Source organism: Lottia gigantea (assembly GCF_000327385.1).
Source record: "Lottia gigantea unplaced genomic scaffold LOTGIsca_21, whole genome shotgun sequence".
Lineage (NCBI taxonomy): Eukaryota > Metazoa > Mollusca > Gastropoda > Lottiidae > Lottia > Lottia gigantea.
This window is the reverse complement of record NW_008708458.1, coordinates 2,999,113-3,021,374: the sequence shown is the minus strand read 5'-3', so window position 1 is coordinate 3,021,374 and position 22,262 is coordinate 2,999,113. Positions and strand designations below refer to the sequence as shown.

The window sequence follows — 22,262 nt, the reverse complement described above, 5'->3', positions numbered from 1 at the left end:
AAACTCGGAAGTCTGACTTTAACAGAAGACCATTTATGCCTCCATTAGATCTGAGTCGTAAGAGTTCTGGATCCAGTAAAAAGGATTCCCTGCTGTCGTCCCAACATGAGAAACTTTACAGTCAGGGTTTAGATTACGCAACCCCAAAGAAACATGTCGTCCAATGTTACCCTGTGTATGGATATAAAAAAGATGGAGATGATTCAGAAAAGAAAGGAGGAGAAAATAAGTATGAAGCTGGTCCATTAAGACAAGGTCCACCTGTTCGATCAACAGATCCTGAATCGAGTTGGCCGGAGGAGGGCCATGTATCTAATGTTGCCAGGTAGGTTATGTTTTGGTTATAATTATGACTCATATTGTGATAAAACTTATTAAAATCAGGATTACTCATATATATCTTTAGATAAGAATTTTGTGAACTGGGACATAAAACTTTTGCCGTACTCCTACAACATGGCAGGCATATTCTCCCTATTACCTATCAAATTATCTCTGAAGGAGGCGAGTTAACATTATCTCCCTTTAACTTACTCAGATCAGACCGAAGTTAAATGACCCATTACATTCTTATGTATTAATGTATGTTTTTGTTAACAGAGAGTTTGAGACACTGGGAGATTTTAATGAATACACAGATAGTTCAGTGGCTGATTCTAAATTCACCTCTATCAGGTACAGGAGTTAATTTGGTTTACTGATTACTGTATACTTTACATTGATATTGATATGTTTCCTTTTACTGTTAAAACTGGTAAACCGTATAATAGTGACCTTAATAATTCTTTACAGCTTGAAAACAAAGATTCATTACCTGTCATATTGTCAAGAATGATCAAACTGTATTAATGTGAAAGCGAAAGTAGGCTGCACATGAAGACATCCCAGGATTATCTTTTTAAAATGTTCTAAATTGAATTCAGTCAGCTTTTATAAATAGTAAATGTTTTGATCTATTTCAGCAGGTGGGATTCCTCATTAACCAATGTATCTGAACAAAGTTCTACTGAGATGTTAACAGAAGGTCCTAATGTTATTAGATCTAACACAGATAGACGTGCTGCTTCATCTCCAGCTGGGTGAGTTAGTACACAAGTTATACCTTGGACTTGAACCTAAGGTTAATTCTAGATTTTTATAACACTGTAATCTAAGTTGATAATATAAACTGGATTTTAGTGATTCACCATTCATCTCACTTGAACACAAAATTCATTTTAGGATTTTGAGAATAAGGCAATATTCATGAAGAATACCTTCTCAGAAGGTCACATATCTGATACATGTATTAAAATAGATTGCAAATTTTATGACAAAGACCTGTTTTTCATTTTTTGTTTGTTTATTTTTTACAGAATTGAGTCATCAACAAACCGATCTGTAGAACAAAGTCAGTCTGATTTACTAACAGAGTCTGGTGTTGAAACCAGTCCATCTCATACTGATAGACGTATAGCTTCCTCACCAGCAAAGTAAGTCTAGGTTTATTGCATTATTATTATAATTATGGTTATAGGGTTAGGTAGTCATGAGAACAGGCTTAAAATAGACCAAACTTTCGTTCCGTTTTCATTAGCTTTTATTTTTAATTTAGCCACTTCAGTTAAGGTCTGAAGAAGGACCTCTTGAACATCTGTCAATTTGTTGATACCTCTAGCCAATCAAATTTCTTCGCTCTCCAACGCTGGAATTTTTTGAAGCAAACAAAAGGTTTATTCCGAAAAGTATTAGACACTGAATAAAAATTTCTGGACCCACCAATCTATTCTGCTATTCTCTGTGTTATTGTTAATTATCTATAATCAATTTTAAATAGTATTAATTGTTTTGATTACATTAAGAAATAGTAGTATATATATTGTACTAATATGTGGCCAGCAGAGTTTCTATTAGAGTTTAAAGAATTAAACAAACTGAACCTTATGTTCCAGGGAAAACACTGATTGGAGTTTCCGACATCCTGAAATGCCAGGCCTCATTCAACCTGTTCCCTTTAAACCTTCCACTACTACTACCACTACTGATATTAGCATAGGTAAGCAGAATTTTTTTTTAATTAAGTGTCTTAATAGAGTTTAAATTGATGGTTGTCTAAATGAAGTGGTTCTGTAACTGATAAAACTTGTTACACTCTGAGGTAGATTAATAGTGTCTAATCTTATGGTTATCATCATTGCATTCACTAATGTTTTGAATTTACAGGTGCTCCTGAAGAATTGAGTGCACCACTATCTCCAACCTATAGTTCTCCACGTGATTCTGATCAGGGTGGTAGTCGCTTTAAATCAAAGTTTAGTCGGTATAGGTATGGTATTTACTCTTCTATTACAATGTATGATCTAGCAAAGACACTTATCAGGACAATTCAAAACATAAACACTACTACAAGCAGTCAACTTGATATATAGGTGGAATAAATAGTAATTGAATACAGACTAAACTATCTTGTGTTCATTACTATTTAAACTAACTATAAATAATGTGAATTGATTGTGTTGATATTTTGAATCATTCCTGGATGGTAGAGATATATTTGCTCAGCAAAAGTTTTGATCCAAATTAGACTATTTTTGAATAAGATGGATGATATTGTGTGATTTTGGCAAAATAAAATTTTTTTGGGACTTTTAAAGGTTACAAAATCATTGATGATTATCTTAGCAGTTTAAAAAGAATTAGTAATAATCTTTGAATGACATTTATTAGTAGTAGATAGAATATCAGATACAGAAGAACTCTATGGAAATATAAAAATAAAAAGAAAGGAGTAGTATATCCATAATAGTCTTCTTTTTTATCTTATATTGATAATATGATTCCTGTACATTTGTGCCATCTGTCAATGGTTTCTTAAGATGAATAATTAACAAAGATTTATTAATTAATTACAGGTTGGCAAGCCATATACATGGTGAAAGTGATACAGGCTCCATAGCTGATAGTATTACTACCATGGAGAGTACACATACAGGTAGGTCATAGTGATGTGGGAGGGGCTAGACACTGGGTAGGGCGAGACAATGAGATGTATCTAGACTGAATTTTAATATGGAATGATCTTGATGAGTGTTTAATCTAATCCTTCTAACTTTTCATGATTCTTTGCATTAGCAAGTAAAACCAATCTTTCAATCTTGAGAAATGACTGTGATCTTATTTTGTGTTTTTTTTTTTAAATCTAGGATCGGATGATGCCATAGGACCAGATTTACCTAGATCAATGATGGGATCCAGAACTGACAAGAGTCTACAAGGTGGTATATACAGTAAACCAGCCTCCAGTGTAATACCAGAACAAGCTTTATCTACTATTGAAGAACGATCAACTCTTGTAAGTTTTTTGGAATTTATTGGGATAAGATGTTACTGCCATTGTTGCAAAATTGCTTCAATTTGCAGAATAGACACACCCTTTCACTTATGATGCAATGCAAGATCAGCCGAGTGAGCTAAGAACCCCTTCCATCATTTGTTTGACATATCCAAGCCAGCGGTGGAGCCAAAGGGGGGGAGCAGAGGGGGAAAAATCTCATAACTAAATTAGTAATTCGGGCAATCTCAGATATTCCACCCCCCACTCCTCACATCAGAAATAAACTTGGCTCCGCCACTGAACCAAGCAAATGATGTCATGTTGCTACAGAACCTTCCAATCAGAAAGGATTTGTCAACACGGAGAGTCCACAAGCTAATAATGTTCACATTATATTTATTATGATTACAGGATGATAAGGTATCAGGAGAGAGCAATAGAAGTGAACAGTCTATGGGTAAGATACCAGTACAGGACACCACAGATAGTGGTCTATATACCATGACGTTAAGAAGTCAAGCACATGATACCCAACAGAAGGTCAGTAGTTGTTCTTAATCCCAATACTTTGTCAGTAATCAATGCCTTATGCTTATTTTTGTAGCATTCTTGGTTTCCCTTTCCTCTTTTTTTTCTATCTAATTTTGCATAAACTTTAGGCCTGAAAAAGCAATTGTATATGGGAAAATTTGTCTGATTAAATTAAAAGTTTGAACAGAAGAGAGATTTTGACGTTTTATCTTTATCCATCTTAAGTTGCGTGTGTTGATATTTTTAATTTTTGCTCAAGGATTCATTGGTAAACTCATTAGCATAATGATGTTGATTCCAAAAAGGTTGCCATTTAAATCAGTATTATTTAAACTTTATGTATTGTAAGAAATATTCAACTAAATTCGGGAATCACATGAAAAGGGAGGTAATTATTAATTAGGGCGAGTGTGCGGAAATAAAGATGTCCTTTGGTATACAAAAATGGGTATTCAACTCCTGTTTATTGGGTTTTTTTTCAGACCACAATGGCTGACTCCAATCAATTTGTAGAAACAAATAATGGGCAAAATACCACACATCAAATGCAGCAATCAGGTCTCATGGGTAGCAATTCCATAGATACTAGTAACCAAGGACAACAAGATAATGGCCGTCGCTCGCCTTTTGATGAGAAATACAGAGCCCTCCCACTTAATGTTCATCAAGGTCAAAGGTCAAGGTCACCAAGTTTTGATGGTAGAATGGAGATGTCTGGGCGTCTGGACTCACAGAATCCAGTTATGTCCCTTGAACAAAATCGACTTATTTCATCGGACTACCAATATCCTGTTCCCAGAACTAGTGCTGCCTCTTTGATAGACTCACAGAATCCAGTTATGTCCCTTGAACAAAATCAACTTATTTCATCGGACTACCAATATCCTGTTCCCAGAACTAGTGCTGCCTCTCTGATAGACTCACAGAATCCAGTTATGTCCCTTGAACAAAATAGATTAATGACATCGAACTACCAATATCCTGTTCCCAGAACTAGTACTGCGTCTCTGATGGACTCACAGAATCCAGTTATGTCCTTTGAACAAAGACAACCAATGACGTCGGACTACCAATATCCTGTTCCGAGACATCAAGACAGGATATTGTCCCCTGTTGCTAGGGACACAACCAGGCAGTCACATACTCCTGTAGTTGTTGATATGAGACTGGATGAAAGAAATGGTAGACAGCATCAACAGGTACCATCAGATGCCATGGATACCCATCAAAATTATTATGAAGAAGTAAGCATGCCTTATGATAATCCAAGATCTCCTGTGCCTATAGATACAAGACAACAATATATTGAGGAACAAAATCGAAAGAATCAGCGCAGGTCTCCTGTTGCTATGGATACCAGACAAGAGATTGTGTCGCCTCGTACAGATCGCCAGAGATACATTGAAGAGACGTATTCTAGAGACAATGCACTTCAGCATTTGAGAGAAGATAACCCAGTTCAACCCAGAATTACTCAGGTTAGTTAAAAATATGTCTCTTTTGACGAAGGATAGTGTATTGCTTGCTCAGTTTTTATATGAAAAAATTTATTTTGTATATTTATTTCATAAAGAAATGACATTTCCCATTTAATATTTCAGACAGAGAAAATTGGTCACACTGGATCTCAATCTAACACTGGGTATGTTTCATTATTTATTTCTAATATTCTCACTTGAATTGTTATGAAATAGGCATACAGCTAAAATATATAATATAGTAACATTTTCAAATCTTCAAGTTTTAGTTTGTGAGATCTAAATTTTTATTTTTAGACCAACAGATGAAGTGATAATGAAATCACGTAAAACAGAGAGAAGAAAACAATCAGAAAGAAACAGGTGAGGACATTATATAGTTGATTGAGGGAGTTGTAGTGGCTCAGTGGGTTAGATGCCAGTTTCGATTTCTGGATCAGCTCTACCACAGCTCGCTCTTTTGGAACACTGAACACTCTGCAACTGGATTTGTTATCTCGGCATATTTTTTTCAGTATCTGATTAGCTAATACGGTTTATATGACAAAATAAACTGATATAATTTAACGAAAATGGTAAATTGTTTGAAATTTGTAATTTCAGACCCCAGTATGGCCATGATTCTACGTCTGAGGAAGAATATCTACGCGGGTTGGAGAAATCTCCACGAGGAGCACGAGACGTTCACTTGCGTCAATCATTAGAGGCCGAGATCAGTATGACACCACCCCAAGATCTTTCCACCATGTGGCCAAAATATTCCGAAATTTATCCCTCGGAAGCAGAGAGTCAAATCAATCCCACACAGACAGAAGTTTTCTCTGAATTAGTAAACCATCCCACACGACAACTCATCTATAAATATTTCAACGAACGGGAAAAATCTCGACAAATGATTGAAAATCGTATCGCTAAAGAAAGAGAATCGCGTCATCAGCAGAGTGTACGCTCGGATAAGTTCAAGGACTCAGACGAGCCGATACCATCCTCTAGTTTCGAGCAGATGAATGCCAGTTATGGAGAGATCCTCGAAGCATTGGCAGCAGAAAGAGCGAAGAGACTCCGTCGAGAAACAAAAGCTAAATCAATGTCAAGGTCAGCTCAGAAATCTGGGAAGTCTGAGAAGCAGAAACGTCCGGAAGCGGTTCCTGTTCAAATGATGGACAGCCAGGATACTCTTTATTCAATACCAGAGGACCAGAGTTACGACACCCTAGCTGCTACCTCAAACAGCCAATCACAAGACAGCCGCGATATGGAGTCAGCCATTACTGACCCAATGTCTACGCTAAAACATAAAATACGTCTTCAACGTGAGAAGATAGAAAAGGAAAGACGAAGGGAGTTGAAAAGAATGGAGAAACTATGGAAACTAGAACAACTTCTAAAAGCCAAGAATAGTGGATTGATTGGAAACTTCGTCTTGGAAAATAACTTGAATGCTATTTCATCTACCTCTACTGCAGCCTCGATATCAGAATCCCAAGATGCATTGAGCTTGGATTCGACCTTGACCTTATCATCCCACACAGAGTTATCTGATGATATTTCAACAACTATAAAAGATAGCAGCTACGAAGTCCATAAAGCTAAGATGAATCGAAGTAGACAACATGCAAAGGATAAATATGAAGCTGCCTTACACCAATTGTTGTCGTCAGGTTCATCTGAGACGTTAACAGAGGGTGAGGACACACCAAATTGGGCAAAGAAAGAAGAAAAAAGAAAGAAGGTGGACAAACCGAAAGAAACTTTGAGAGTTGGTAGTAAGGAAGTCAGAAAGCCAAGCAGAGGTTCAGAAGGCTTGAGAGATCATCAGGCTCGAAAACAAGCCAGAGCCACTGAAAGAGAGAAAACTACAAAATCAAAAGAAAAAGGACGAAAATTGATAGAAACAAGAACCAAATCACAACAAAGTTCTCCATATAAGGTGAAAGATAGAAAACTCAAATCACCAAAGAAACCAGAATCATTTGAAATTTCTCCAGTGAAATGGAACCATGAGTCAACAAGAGTTACCTCCCCTAGTAAAACATCCAAAAGTGCAGCTTTGTTAAAAGGCTTATCTAGAAATATTTCACCAGTTAAAAAGTCCTCTTCCAAATCAACGTACACGTCAAGAGAACCCATGACATTTCACCATGACGATACCTATTACCGTACTCGCAGTGTTTCACCAGAAAGGCGATGGCGTAACCGAGGCGTTCAAACATCACCTAAATTGAGATCCAGATCGTGTTCGCCATCATTTAATGACACCCAATTTATTTCTCCATCTGGTGGTAAAAAGAAGAAGTCAAAGCATGGAAATAAAGTGGTCTACCTTTCTCATCTATACAGCCCTGACTTTCAAGAGAATCGTTCACCAAAACATCGTCGTAAACATCGAGAACATAGAGAGAAACCGAAACCTGTCCCACCACGTAAGTTTTCTAATTTTTTAAATGATGAAACACAAGTTTGATATCTCTATCCCCTAAATGTCACAAAATGATTTTCCAATGTTTAGTTTGATTGGCAAGACCACATGAAGTCATCATCAGATCTCATCGAAATTAAGATCAAAATTTATGCACAATTTCAAAGTAATTGAACTCATGTTCAAATTGTATGTTTATACTTTTGGTATGTTATTCACATTTTATTGTCACATGCTACAGTGAAACCATGTGAGAAATTTGCATTCATTTACCGATGAACTACAAATTTCCTTAGGGATCTCCAATGACATAATGAAGTTGTAATGATGCAAAAATATCTACATTCATTCCTTAAATAAGTAAATGGTCCCAAAAAGGATTATTATGATAAATCAATAATTTTATTCATCTTTTAGCCATAGCATGGTATGTCTCTGTGGACAACACTATGAAAAGACCAGAACCATTACAAGAACGTGTACCTGATTCACAGACAGCTCCCCCTGTGAGACCGCGAGCTGTGTGGACGATAGACGATGATCATTTAAACTCTCCTGAAATGAAGGAAGAAACACCAGAAGTCACACCACGAGATATTCGATCATCAGAAATCATTATTGATGGTGAACTGTTTAAAAAACCTTACGCCATTACTTTACAGGTCAGTATTTAAGTTAAGGGAATTTTTTACAGAAACGTAATTTCATAAGGATCTGGGAAATGACTGACACCAATATCAACCCTCTATTTCATACTCCAGAGGAGAAATTATAAATCTTATTCCTTAGAAAAAAATATGTGAGAGTAAAAGTGCTTGCTGGTTGTCCTAATTGTTTTTATTTTCAGTCAGGAGCAGAATTATGTAATTCCGTACATGAATGATTTCACCAGAATTTGATTGTCATTTTCATTACCGAACATGTTTCACAACTTTCGCTTTCCCCAAATAACGTCTTTCTCTTTGTTGCAGCTGTATATGCCAGTATTATCTGATAGAGCTCAAATATTGTTATTTCCTATTATAAATCAATTAAACAGTTGATCAAGTCACTATGAATGTTGTGTTTATTTGTAGGAGGCATTGATAAAACATAAAAAAGACTTTATATCCAAGTCTCGTGAAAGACAGAAGAGAATTGCTCTAGCCACGGAACATCGGCAGATGCAGGATTATCTTCAGATGGAACGAGACAGAATATTTGGTGATAGAAAAAGAAAAGGCAAGAAGATAGAATATCCAGAATATAAAGGTGGGTGTATTTTTGTTGAATTTTTACCTCAATGATAGGAAATTTGTATTGATATTTTTTCCTGTTTTTCTCTTATTATTATAATAAGTAATCACAGTTCATTGACAGAGCCTGCTTGAGAACTGGGTGTTAATTTCCCAGTTTACCACAAAATGATGGTTAAATATCCTAAAACCTATAGCCTACACCTGAGTCTATCATTTATTTATGATTAAAACATATTTACTCTGCTTAACAGCAGTGGCGGAGCCAGGTTTTCGTCCGAGGGGGGAGGCGAAATATCTGAGATTGCCCTAATTTCTAACCTAGTTATGAGATTTTTTGCCCAAAAAACTTGCTTTCGGGGCTGCGAGCGGCTCTGCCACTTTTTTTCACAATACATCAAGTTCACAATCCATATTGTATTTTATTAGATACTGTATATGGTCAACCCAGGAAGAAACTATTTACCAAGAAAGAAATGAAAGAAATAACAGCCAGGTTAGTTTATTGTTTTTGCCACCTTGCCATCCAACTCTAGCCTTACCATGTATGTGATATCCTCATTGTTTAGGGCCATACATCAAATTTAGTTTATATGGGAGTTCATCCCAACCCATTTTTTTTAGAATTTTCAATATAACAAACAACAAATTTGACAATATAGATGTGATAACTCTTGTTATCTGTGCAAAACTGAAACAATAATGACTCCTTTGAAGGCTATAAGTGAATACAGGGTTTTGTGTATTGAAATTATCTATACATATCACTGTGTAATAATTGTAGATGGTATCGTAATTTACCAGAAGTCAAGTATAGAGAGAGAATGGAGAAAAGAAGACAACAGAATCAAATAAATAGATTGAAAGCTATGGTCTTTAATAGAGTAAGTCAAATTTAATGTTATTTAACCTGTATGTGTCAGTCATTCCTATTATTGGAACTCATGAATTACTTCTGCAGTCTTCGTCAGTTTGATGGAGAAAAACTGTTTACTTTATAGGATGGGAGAATGAACTGAGCACTCTAAAGGTCCCATGACACATAGAAATTTAGATAGAATAGTCTAATACTGCTGTTTTTTCCTTCATTAATAAGAAGCAGAATGTTTTTGTAATGAAGTTAAGAGTAGTTTGAAACAAGTAAATCAGTGAACTATGAACAGCCTCAGGTTTTTATTGATATCCACTTATTTATTTATTTATTTTATTATTAATCTTTTTTATTGTAGAAAGTACAGAATACTGTATTACGTCGAGCTGGAGTTATAGTTTAAACAGGACTATAATATCTACCACTCAGAATATACTGATATTACCTCTACCGTCCATCTATAATCACCACATTATACCACAATATACCACAATATTATTATTTATTATCACTGTTTGACACAGCTTATTACTATTATCACTGTGTGACACCTTGTTATAGCTTGGAAATCATTTGTAAGATATACAGGCACTTTGTGGATGTAAATCTCCACCTTAATTCATCTTGTATTTTTATTGGTATATCCATCTTTGCCTGTCCAAGAAAATAAAACTGGAATGTCAAAATTTATTTCATTCCCTTGCTTTGTGAATTGTATCCATTTTGATGAACTTTATAAAGTTAGATGTAAAACTCCCCTGTTTCCTAACTTTGTGGATACATAGCCCAATAAAGTGTAACAAAGTAAGACATAATTGAACAACAATTAAGTAAAAATTGGGAGTGTTATGTTTGAATATAACAGATATAAAGCCGACAAACTTAGAAATTTTAATATTGAATTTGTTGCTGTCAAAGCATTATGTGAATCATCAAGCTATTGATCTAATATTCACCATCTTATGTACTTAACTTTCTTACAAATGATTTCTAATACTATTTAGATTGCACCCTATATTACCATAGTGCCTTATTTCCTGCCTTAAATATAATATAGTTCCTTGTATTATATACCCTTAATTCATTTCCAGGTAACAATTTAACATGTCAGATATTTGGGGTAAATTTTACAAATCTAGCTTCCGATGATCTGAATGGCCTTGTATTTGAAAAATTATTGTTATGAGCCCATAAGATAAATGTTGTAGACTGTTGCCTATATCATCTTACTTTAAATTGTTATTAATTATCTATATGATTTAAAGATCGGCTAGGTTTTTGAAATAAATGCCTAGATATTGACTATTTCATGATGAAGTATTGATGAAATTGGCAACAGGTTCTTGGGGTTTTCTGAAGTCAGTTTTTGTGAAATGTACCCTATAATTCTAATGAAAATAAAGAAATAATTGGAGTTGTAATTTTGTGATTAAAGTGATCTTGTTCTGTATCTTTTATTAAATGAATTCGAAATTTTCAATCTTAGGATTCATTAGTTTAGGTCAAATTTAGTTCAGTTTAGAAATTTTATTTTTGAATTTTCATAGAAACAAAACATTTTTTGTATTAGTTCGTCTTAGCTTGGCCATTATTAATTAGAACAGCAAATTATCAATAGATATTTTAATTATAATAGATTTATGAGGGAAAGCATAGGGTATACTTTTTGCGGTTATTCATTTTAGATCACAATAAAATCACCCGTAGACATCCCTAGGTCTTCTGATAATCATATGTATATTTATTTCTATAATGTAGTTATATTATGATATAGTTCTGTATATATTATTGTATTTCCTTGTAGAGATCTATTTGGTGCTTTTTCTTTTATTTTTAATTTAATTTAGATAGTTACTGTAACTATAAAAATTAGATTAAACATCAAAAATATTAATTTATTTGTTCAGAAGTTTATTAACGTTCCCCATGAAAATAGAGTTGATATTTTCATGCATCAAATTAGTATATATATATATCTGGTAAGCATGCTACAAATTTTTGTAAGTAAAAAATTAACCGATAGATGAATGAATATCTGTGGATTATTCAAATCTAGATATTATTTATATATATATTAGTAATATAAAGTATTGTATTGTATTTATGAGTTAGGTTGTACATGTTTGTGTCCTAACTGTACATGAAAATGAAATGGCAATTATATAGTCAAGGCTGTGTATTCTCTAAACAATCTTAGTGCTAGGATATCCTTGAAACACTGTTAGAAGTTTAAACCCTGGGACATCAGAGCACTAAGATCGCTTTGAGAATATGCATGCAGGAATCTTATTCTCCAAAATCCAGATTTTATGATATACAGTAATCTGATTGGATAATTAAATTTAATTCAAAATCGATTTTAGTGTTTGACCAATCAGATGAATAGAAAACTAAAATCATTTTAAGTTAAGTTGTGGAGAATAAGGCCCCGATATAGGTGTTTAAGCACATCCAGGTCGTATCCAAAACATAATTAAAGTAGACCTATTAAAGACGACACTGTAAGTTTGATTTGTATTACTCTAATACTATTTATTCCACATGGAATCATTACAGCCTTCTTTTGTTTATGTTTGGGAGCCATCTTGAATGTTCATAAATATTTTTGTCCGTCTATAATGTTGTTGTTAGATATTATATTTATAAGATATGTTATTTATTTTGTCTATATTATTGTTTATTAGTTAAAGACTAGTGTAAAAATAATTCAATCTTTCAATATTAATGAGATGTTGTTCATTCTGGAGGGCTGTATAGAGTGGGCCAGAAAGAACAGATTGGTCAGAAAAAACAATAACACTTTTCATTTCAAGATTGTTCATCACGTATCAAAGCTAAGATAATATTTTTACCTCATAATCATAGTGATATTTGACATCTTTTCACCAAATTACAAATGTAATAAATTTGGAATAACAGCAAAAAATATCTTAGGTACTTCATGGATAATCGTTGACCTGATTATAGCCTTTTGGGGTCTTTGCTAGGTTAATCTAATGGTAACAATAATGGGAGAGGCTATAGCTCAAACTTTGATGGTGTGAGTGGTAGTGATCAAGCTTTCCCCCCCTTTTTTTTGTTTTTAACAAGAAGATCGACAGTTTGGTCCAAGCATATATTTGTTTTTTTGGGTCAAGCTCAATTGCATGAAACATGAAATGAAATGAATGAAGTTTTAACAACCATGTGGGCTAATGAAGACTGGCTGCAGGGGGCAATGAGGGAAATTTTTCCCAGACAGCGGCATTAGCCTTAACTTTTTGATATCCAACAGTCGAGGGATCACAGCTTGTAGCACATGGGGCCTCGGTTTATTGTCCCATCCATGTCATCCCCTGCAAATTGTGTGAATCAATCATTCAAGCAACTGCATATAAAGCAATAGAAAAGTAATATAGCCCAGTTGAAGAAAAATAAACATTTTTATTGAAAATATATTTATTGTCTACAAGAGAACATCTACTTCTTTGAAAGCATCATATCAAATTCATTTTCTTATATGGTGTTTAAAGGAATACTACCTCTTAGAATAGAATATAAAGTCTCTTACTTGGTCAATAGAGTACATATTCATCAGTAAAACTTACCAAGTACCATGACTAAAGAATAAAATCTCTATATTATATGATATATAGTAAACAAAGTAATTATTGAAAAATGCTTCTAAGCCTATTTTAAAATTACTTAGTTTAAATAATTATTACTTTGTTTTATTGATGTATTGGATTCATACATGTGTACAGGTCAAGAAAAAAATCTGAGATTTGCCTTGAAAAATCTGGAGATTGGGTGAAAAGTTGGGAGATTTTTCCAAAGCGCGTAAATTCATGATTTGAAACTCCAAATTGATTCTTTTGGATTATAGAGGAATTTTGTCATATAGTTTTGACACCAGGTAAGTCCAGTGATGAGCAAAGATTCATTTTGGCCAAGTTTTAAAATTTCAGTTGCTATGTCATCCTGAGAGGTAATATCTCTTTAATGGTGATTGACAAAAAATTTCAAATAGAACAAATTTTAATATAAATTTATATTTTCTTGATGAGATCCAGCAAGCTGGTCCGTTCTTGGCATTTATCTTTCCCTGCATTATTCATGCACAGTTGACTGGAATCATTTACCATAATCTCAAGTAGCTAATTTAAAAACCAAGCCAAAATACATATGTATATGAAAAAAACCAAATATTGAGGACACACAAAATTCTATATATACATGTCATTAGCACTCATTAGTATTCATATATGTACATATTATGTTAATTTATTCATAATCTTATGATGAAAAATTCTCTCTAAATCTAACTTAATTCATTGAAAAAATCAAATAAAAATTTCATTCTAATCAATTTTAAATAAACGTTACTACTGCAGAATTTCATCATTTACTTAAAAACTACTTAAAATTCCTTTAAATGCAAATTATTCATCTTAGGGTAGCAATAATGAGGATTTGTATTCTATAAACATTTAGCACTGGCTTCTGCTTTTCAAAAAATCTTATGATCAATTTTTTTCATAAAAATAATATTTCTCAACTTAAAATTACAATTTTACTTACTTTTATAGTAAAACATTTTGAGACACAGGGCACCTAATTACCACCCTGAGTTACTAGTAACCCCCTAGGGGTGGCAGTCAGCATCACAGGGCCTCTGTGAGAGGCCTCTTTGACATTGAATAATAATGTTATAATGAACTGGATTCTGACTTCTATTCTATCACTTTAAGTATTCACCACTCAAACTTTGCTTATTGCTTATAATGGTAGTACCACAGCAGTTATATTTAGAAAATGAGTACAAAGAGTAAAAGGTTGGGAACCAGACGGTGTATTCTTGAAAGGATCTTAGCGCTAGGATGTCCTAGGGTCTTGACATCTGACACTGTTTCTAGAATATCCTAGCGTTATAGAATATATGACCAGAACTATCCAGTATAATCAAAATATCATCATAATCATTTCTCTTACAATTTCTCCTACTAACAGTAATGATAAGCTATATAATTTATTCATTCATATTAATGTTTTGATATTGAAACTATGAAACCCCTAACAAGAGACTGACATAAAATTATTAATCAACTCTGTATTTTACAGTAACTGCCCAGCAGTCAATTTATTAGCCGAAGACATGTTTGTTAATATTATGTTTGAGTTAACCTATTTTCATCAATGAAGCGAAAAAATCAAAAACACTGGACAATTTTTAATCACACTTAGTTAAACTGCAAAACATATAATCCTGCTTTATCCAAGTTTACATGTTAATTGACTGCCATACACTTGTAGATGATTTCTTTGGTGCATTTATTAATAGGTAATTTATATAAATGGGACTAAAATTCCAATGTTTTATATCTTAGTGGTTATCCTGATGCATGCAACAATGCCAACTTTCACTATTTGAACACTGAATTGTAAGAAATACAGCACCATATACTTTGAACTCCAAGCTATGTTAGTGTAATGTAACTCGCTAACAGGCACTATACAGACAGCTTGTAATCTAGATCACAATATCATATAGCCAGGAGAGTGGTTGCAAGTGTTGAAAGAACATAATATTGTTAAAAAAATTAATTAATTCGAGGTAAATATTGATCAAATTAGTGAGCACATTATTAGATGAACTTTTTAACAAAATAACAAAACTTAACAACTTCAGATTTTAACAACAGAACTGAGACAATCTAAAACAACTTTACTAGTTTTTAATTTTTACAATATTATTGTAAGTGTAAAATTGAACAATCAGTGCAAATCAATAACACAAAATGATGAAATTTTCAAATTAATGTCCCTTAACTTCTATCTTAAAGTAAATAAGTTTTCTAAACTTTTTATGTATATTGGAGACACTGATATCATCAATTTGCACCATTCAAAAATACAGTCAGACATCTGTGGTTCGTGAAATTCCACTAAAAGAAGCCTTTTATGACCTCACTATTGCAAAGGCCAATTTTTACAACAGTGACTTCATAAAATGATGCAAATTAATAACACGGTAACCCTGGCACCATTCCAATTTTCCTTTAGACATCCGTGGCTCTTGCAATTACACTAAATCAAGCGTGATATGACATTACAAAAGTTTTTAGATATTATAAGCAGCTTTTGCAACAGTGAATTCATAACACATTTAGAAAATATGTGTTATACAAGGAAGGTTTGTATAGGATCGTTGGAGTCCACAATGCATATGAATAAGAAACAGACTTTTCAACTTTAAACCTCTTCTTATAATTCATCATTATACTTATATTTTACTATATTTCATTTCAATTTTGATTTTGATTTCAATGGTTTTCAATTTACGACAAAACTATTCCAATATCATCATTCAAATTAGTCAGTCAGACAGTCGTAGAACTCTTTTCAAAACCTGTAAAAATATGATGATAAATGCGGCCTACTAAATATAGTAATACTGTACTGGAAGCCTGTATATATATATATATATTTTATTATTTAAAGTAGATCAGTAACACTGTTAAAGTTAGTTAATATACTGCCAACATTTCTCAATTCCATATTTTCAAGGCATAGCATAGTCATATATATCTTTTAAAATTCAAAAGAAGCTTTATACATATATCAGAGACATTTATAGGTTTGATTTATTATTTTTGGATTTTTAACAGGAACAGACTTAAAGTCTTACAGGCTGCATTTTCTATTGTCAATGGTACATTGGTCTTAAAAACCGTTGTTATTCAACTAAAGTTATCAGTAATAGTGTTCACAGCTTATTGGCCTTATGCTGGGGGCAGACAAGCTTTTTTTTTAAATCGCAAAAAATATTCGCTACGTGTGCCCTTTATTACACTCGTCTACCCCCAGTCTTAATAATCTGTGCTTGAAAATTTCATTCATGAGTCACTAACTTCAAATTCTCTTTTTGAACTGATTGGATAATAACACAGTAGCCTCAAACAAGTATAGGCAATCAGAATGGTGCTAGTCCTTTATACATATACATATACAAAGGCTACAAAAACCATCTTTTAAACCCTATAAATTCATTGCCTGGCAATTCTGAAATATATCTATATATCTCAGTTCAGCCATCCCATTCCCAATTAAAATTCATCTTAAGTCTATATTAATTAATAATTATAATCCTTTGTTAAAAAAAACTCGTTCTGGAGGATTAGGGCTAGACTTTATCTTCTTCTGTAAATCTTCTTCTAATTTATTAGTTGCTATAGAGCTGTAAGATAAGAACATTATGGTTTAAAATGATAATGGTATAAGAACTACCCTGACTGTATGTTTTTGAAAATCTTCCGATTAACAATTAACTTTCAAGGAAAGTTTGATTATTCATCTGTTAATTTTCATGACCTTGGAAAATTTTTCAAAGTTTTATTTTTTCAATGAAATTTCGTACTTATGATAAACAAATGACTGAATAGTGAGAGCGAAAGTTACCTTTTCTGAGGGAAGAGAGCACAGCACAATGGAGTGGCAAAAACCAGGCTGAAAATAGAACCAATTAATCATGTATATCAAACATACTAATGGGGAGCCCTGACTTCAAATAATAATTATAAAAATGATTAAAAAAGTATACAATGTCCTATTTCCTTCTGTGTATATCAGCCAAGACCACGGTCTCTCAATTTCTCAATCTATCAATTTACACCATTACAATTTTCAATCTGTAATTCTACTAAAACTGGGTGTTTGATGATGTCACTAATCGCAAAATATGCTTGTATCACATAAGGCCCTTTGGAATTAGTGACGTCATCAAACACTTAGTATTATTGGAAATGCAGGAATCACAGAAATTTGTTTTGGAATGGTGCAAATTAACCAAAGGCACATTGATCACTAAACAGGTCAACCATTGAACTTGCTACCCAATGAGTTATCCATCCGACCGATTTGTCTGATCAACGTAGCTTTACTGTTGATAAATTAAACAAACTATATACTTACAAGATGCCGATAATACCAACTTGTACTGGAGCGTTTAAATAGGGGCGTGTCTGGAATATAATATTATACACTGTTAAAATAGACCATACATACATAATTAAATACATCTATTTTACATTGGTTTTTGTTATGAGTATCTGATGCAATGTCATGAATATTAAATATGTCATGAATATTAAATATGTCATGAATATTTAGTATGTCATGAAAATTAAGAAGGTCATGAATACTAAGACTGTCATGAATATTGAGTATGTCATGAATATTAAGTATATCATGAATATTAAGTATGTCATGAATATTTAGTAGCCTGCACGTGTATGTTACATGTGTGGGACTGTAATATGTTGTGTTGTCACTTCATGTGTGGCCACCATGATGAGTGGACGTGTTCTACAGTAATAAATATATGAACTATAACAAGTGTTGTATCAGAATTTAACAGTTTTGACAGCACAAATTATCTTTTCCTTTTAGTAGCTATATAGATTCACCTTTATCACAGATCTTGTCAAAAGAAGTCCATCTAGACATTTTACCGCTTGTCCAACTGTATAAATTGGTAATAATTAACCACATAACTCTTACAATTTTAATAACATCATAAACTGTAACATTTTAATGTTAGCAAAAGCAGACCCTGACAGGAATACAGAAATACGTAAGAGAACCATACCTTTAACCAGTGTTTCTTCTCTAAAACATTCATTATAAATGGTGGAATCACTGAAAATACATTTAAAATAAATAACTAGAGTTTTATATCACTTGACATTTGATTTACAATTTCAAAAAATAGATTTTTTAGTTCATTTGGCCTTTTCATCTTTGCAACAAGGGTGGTGTTCTAATCAGGATCTGTCTGTCCAAATTCTTCCCTCGATCGAATGTTACAGAAGCACATTTGACACATTCATTATTTTCTCATCTGTTTCCTTTTCCAACGTTTTGAATTCTGTCTATACCTATTATATTTTCGGCACAGATGGAACGCGTTTTGAACTCTGTTTCAACTTGTTTTATTAATTTTATTTCTTCTCTAAATTTCGAACATGCAGAACTCACTAACTGAGCGACCCAAAGGAGATTACTGTTGAAGATGGCCAGCTAAGAGAAGATGAGTTAGGCAAATACAAGTACTCAGCCTAAGATGGTGCTTACCATTCTTGTGACACTGTACATATATCTGAATTTATTTAATATTACTAAAACAAACTTACTCATGCCTGGTGTAGCCATAAATACTCTAGAGATCACAACTTGAGTTATAGCAGATTTAGCAGCTGTTTTAGATTCTCCTAAACGATTTCCATTTTCATCAAAAACTGGTATACCATTAAGTATCTCCCTAGAATATAAAGTTCATACAATCAATAATTCCATTCTATTTATATTTCCAGACACATCTCCCAGGCAACCTCAACTATGTAAGACTGTTTAATTTAAGATAATTTTTAAAAGTCTATTTCTTTACACAATTTGCTTTGCATCATCAAGAAACAGATTCAAGAAACTAAATCTCATCATATATTCTTTCACAGATCAGATAAAATACAAAATATACAAAACAAAACATCCATATATAAATGCATAAAATGTTAAACCATGAAATTTAGTGCCACGGCAATAAATGATATATGGAGTATTTAGTACCAAATGATATAATAATACGGAGTTTGTTGAACCTGAGTAGACATTTATCAAATTAACACTGAAATATGCAAAGCGGAAAAACATCCATATGAAGAAGCTTTTAAGAATAAAACCATTGAACTTTGTCTTATGAAATAATGATAATAGTTTTTGTTGAATATATCAAGCTCGATTACTGTCAAAAAGTGTTATATCAAATTCAGTTCCATGGAAAAGTAATAATGGATCAAGTTGTTTGAATACCAAAGCACAATAACTTCAATAAAAGATTATAATATCAAAAATACCCTCACCGGCTTCTCATACAGGGAATGTTAATACAATTAGCAGCAGCTACAGCAGCAAATGGAACAAATCGGCCAATCAAGGGAGGGAATTTCTGGAAAAAAAGACAACAAACATAAAAAATTTGCAATGAAGAAGAATTTACTTTTTTGAATATATTATGAAGAGATGTTATTTTTTGTCTGATTTTCAAAAAGATAGGGCTGACTACGAAAAAGCTCCTGATTTTTAAGATATAAAAATACAGCAATTGTCTAGGGCCAATAAGCTATTTAATTTCTATTGTAAGATTTTTTGAGAATTGGAGGCCAGGGTAATAAATGTTTAACATCCTGAGACAGTTAGAAACTAGCCAAATTTCTAAAATTTAAAATTGAATAGAACAAAAAGGTGAAAAAAATATACAATTTCATTGGATAGAATTAAACAATAGAAATATGACTGACCTTGACCAAACTATTCAAGGTTAAAGCTGTAGTGACGGCACCACCTGTAGCAAGTACATACGATAAACCTAATTGTCTGAAATATAAATATAGAGTGGTTGTAAAAGCAACATGTTATTGAAATTACAAAATCACAGGTCAAGGAGGGGGTAGAATATGACACATGACTGTGTCACCCAAGTCGCTTGAAAGACTGGATCCTGATCGGCAACAAAGATGGTGGAATACTGTAGCCAGATATAATGGTCGGTGGCTCTGCTGCCCTATAGAGGATATTTTGTCAAATGATCTTGAAAATGACAAAATTAATTACTTTCAGTGTATGAGGAAAGAGGATAAAGGACAAAATTGTCAGAGCTACTGTAACGTCATCACCATCATTATTTCACCATGGCAGAATTCAAGTTTGCAAAACACATTTATCTTGCAATTAAAAGTAAAAGGTCCAATGGAGAAGGCCAAGGCTAACATAATTTGGAGAAAAGGGCTACTCACTTTAATGGTATAGGTGAATCTCCACTTCTATTAGTATAGTTAACTATAGCATTAAATGACTGATTGATCCACTGCCAAAATAACACAGCAGGAGTTGTCCTGAAAATAGACCATTCATCTAACATGGAAATTTGTCTCATTGCAAGGCTAAAAAGACAATGTGCACTATGCTCTGGGAAAAATGCAATACACTGAAAATTCTTAGGAACAAAATGAAAATGGTGCAGGGTAGAGCAATAAAGTGTTCCATGTTGTACAATCTCACTAGAGTTGGAAATTAAAATGAAGAGTCTGTAAAAACTTGTATGATTTGCAAAAAGAATGGTGTTTCTAATCTTTGCTGTTCAAATAAGGTGTAATAGCGTGTTAAACCTCATTTATACAATTGAATTTAAGCTCAAAACTAACAACTATAAGACCATAATTAGCTGGACAGGACATTAAATATAACTGGCAAGGTCGCAAATTTAACATACTTATAAAATGTCATCATACAGCCAGTAATGGTCATGTTACATGGAACCTGAGCAGACATTCTCCCCAATATAAACATTTTCTCCTTGGTATCAGGGTGGAAGGCTGAGTCGTATAAATGTTTGGCTTTCCATACATCATCTATATTATAACCTGGTAAAGGTTCTCCTTTTCTATAATATACACAGTAAGTAATATCTTATAATCATTCACTTTAAAAATACAAGATACATAAGAGAGCAATGCTTAATGCTGCGCATACATGAACAGTCTTTGTCGCTGATTTTTGTCGACAACGAGAGTAAATCCTTAGTAAAATCTCACGTGTGTCTGCACTTCAGTCACAAGATTATCATTTGCCGATAGAATTTATCATATCAAACCAGATCAAACCATATTTGTTGCTGATTGTTTTATAGTTTTGAAGACAGAGTGTCATCATCCAATCAGATTCATTTTCCTTCCAATTACATGATGCATAATTGATTATCGACAAAGTGGACAGTCGGTGAAGCTCTCGATGAGACTCTGTCGGGAACAAAAATGGCTGACCGAGACCGTTCGTGTGCCTGCAGACTACGAAATCCAAAGTGTTTGATTCAATAAAATCATTGCCTTTACGAACTTCAGTGATATACAAAAGGTTGCTATTGCAGTCAAGGTATTAGACACACATTGTAATAGATTGACATTGTAAAGATAACTTGACCCCTACCTACCTGTATTTTTCTACCACAGATTTAGCGTCCTCTAACTGACTGGAGGTAGCAAATAAATTCAAGGGGTTGGTGGTGATAAAGAAATGTTTTGCTCTCCCTTCATATGTAGACTGATCGAATCTAGGTTCATCTAGGTTAACTTTAGGTAATGTAGTTGACATGGTTTATCCTGACCTAAAATTTACAAAATTCACTATCATTTGATGATTTGATGATTAAAATTTCACTTCATCATTTTTAGGAATTTGCTTCTCAAAAAAAAATCACACTTTTTTACATCACTCTAGTTATTATCTATAAGCTTTCAGCACTTTAATTTAATGGAATTGTAAAGAGGTTCTCTAAATGTTCTATGTGTATCGGGGACTGTTAGCAACAATATATTTGGTAGTG

At 33.2% G+C, this 22,262-nt stretch overlaps 2 protein-coding genes across 2 annotated transcripts; one reads left to right on the top strand and one right to left on the bottom strand.

Moving 5' to 3' along the window:
* Positions 1–580: 580 nt before the first annotated feature.
* On the top strand, positions 581–11,241 carry LOTGIDRAFT_231754 (hypothetical protein; the record flags this gene model as incomplete). Its single annotated transcript, XM_009054240.1, has 17 exons — positions 581–675; positions 963–1,079; positions 1,356–1,472; positions 1,932–2,035; positions 2,203–2,305; positions 2,892–2,971; positions 3,183–3,331; positions 3,725–3,853; positions 4,327–5,322; positions 5,446–5,486; positions 5,620–5,685; positions 5,926–7,745; positions 8,159–8,403; positions 8,818–8,992; positions 9,406–9,472; positions 9,761–9,860; positions 10,206–11,241. 17 exons carry the CDS (start codon positions 581–583, stop codon positions 10,248–10,250), a joined length of 4,449 nt encoding a protein of 1,482 aa, XP_009052488.1. The 3' UTR covers positions 10,251–11,241.
* Positions 11,242–16,966: 5,725 nt separating this feature from the next.
* LOTGIDRAFT_159748 (hypothetical protein) lies at positions 16,967–22,030 on the bottom strand (the record flags this gene model as incomplete). The annotated part of the gene is made up of 10 exons (XM_009054239.1): positions 16,967–17,063; positions 17,285–17,332; positions 17,798–17,847; positions 18,474–18,523; positions 19,018–19,145; positions 19,744–19,829; positions 20,182–20,257; positions 20,677–20,775; positions 21,153–21,323; positions 21,870–22,030. The coding sequence occupies 10 exons, from the start codon at positions 22,028–22,030 to the stop codon at positions 16,967–16,969; spliced, it is 966 nt and encodes a 321-aa protein (XP_009052487.1).
* Between the last annotated feature and the right edge of the window lie 232 nt (positions 22,031–22,262).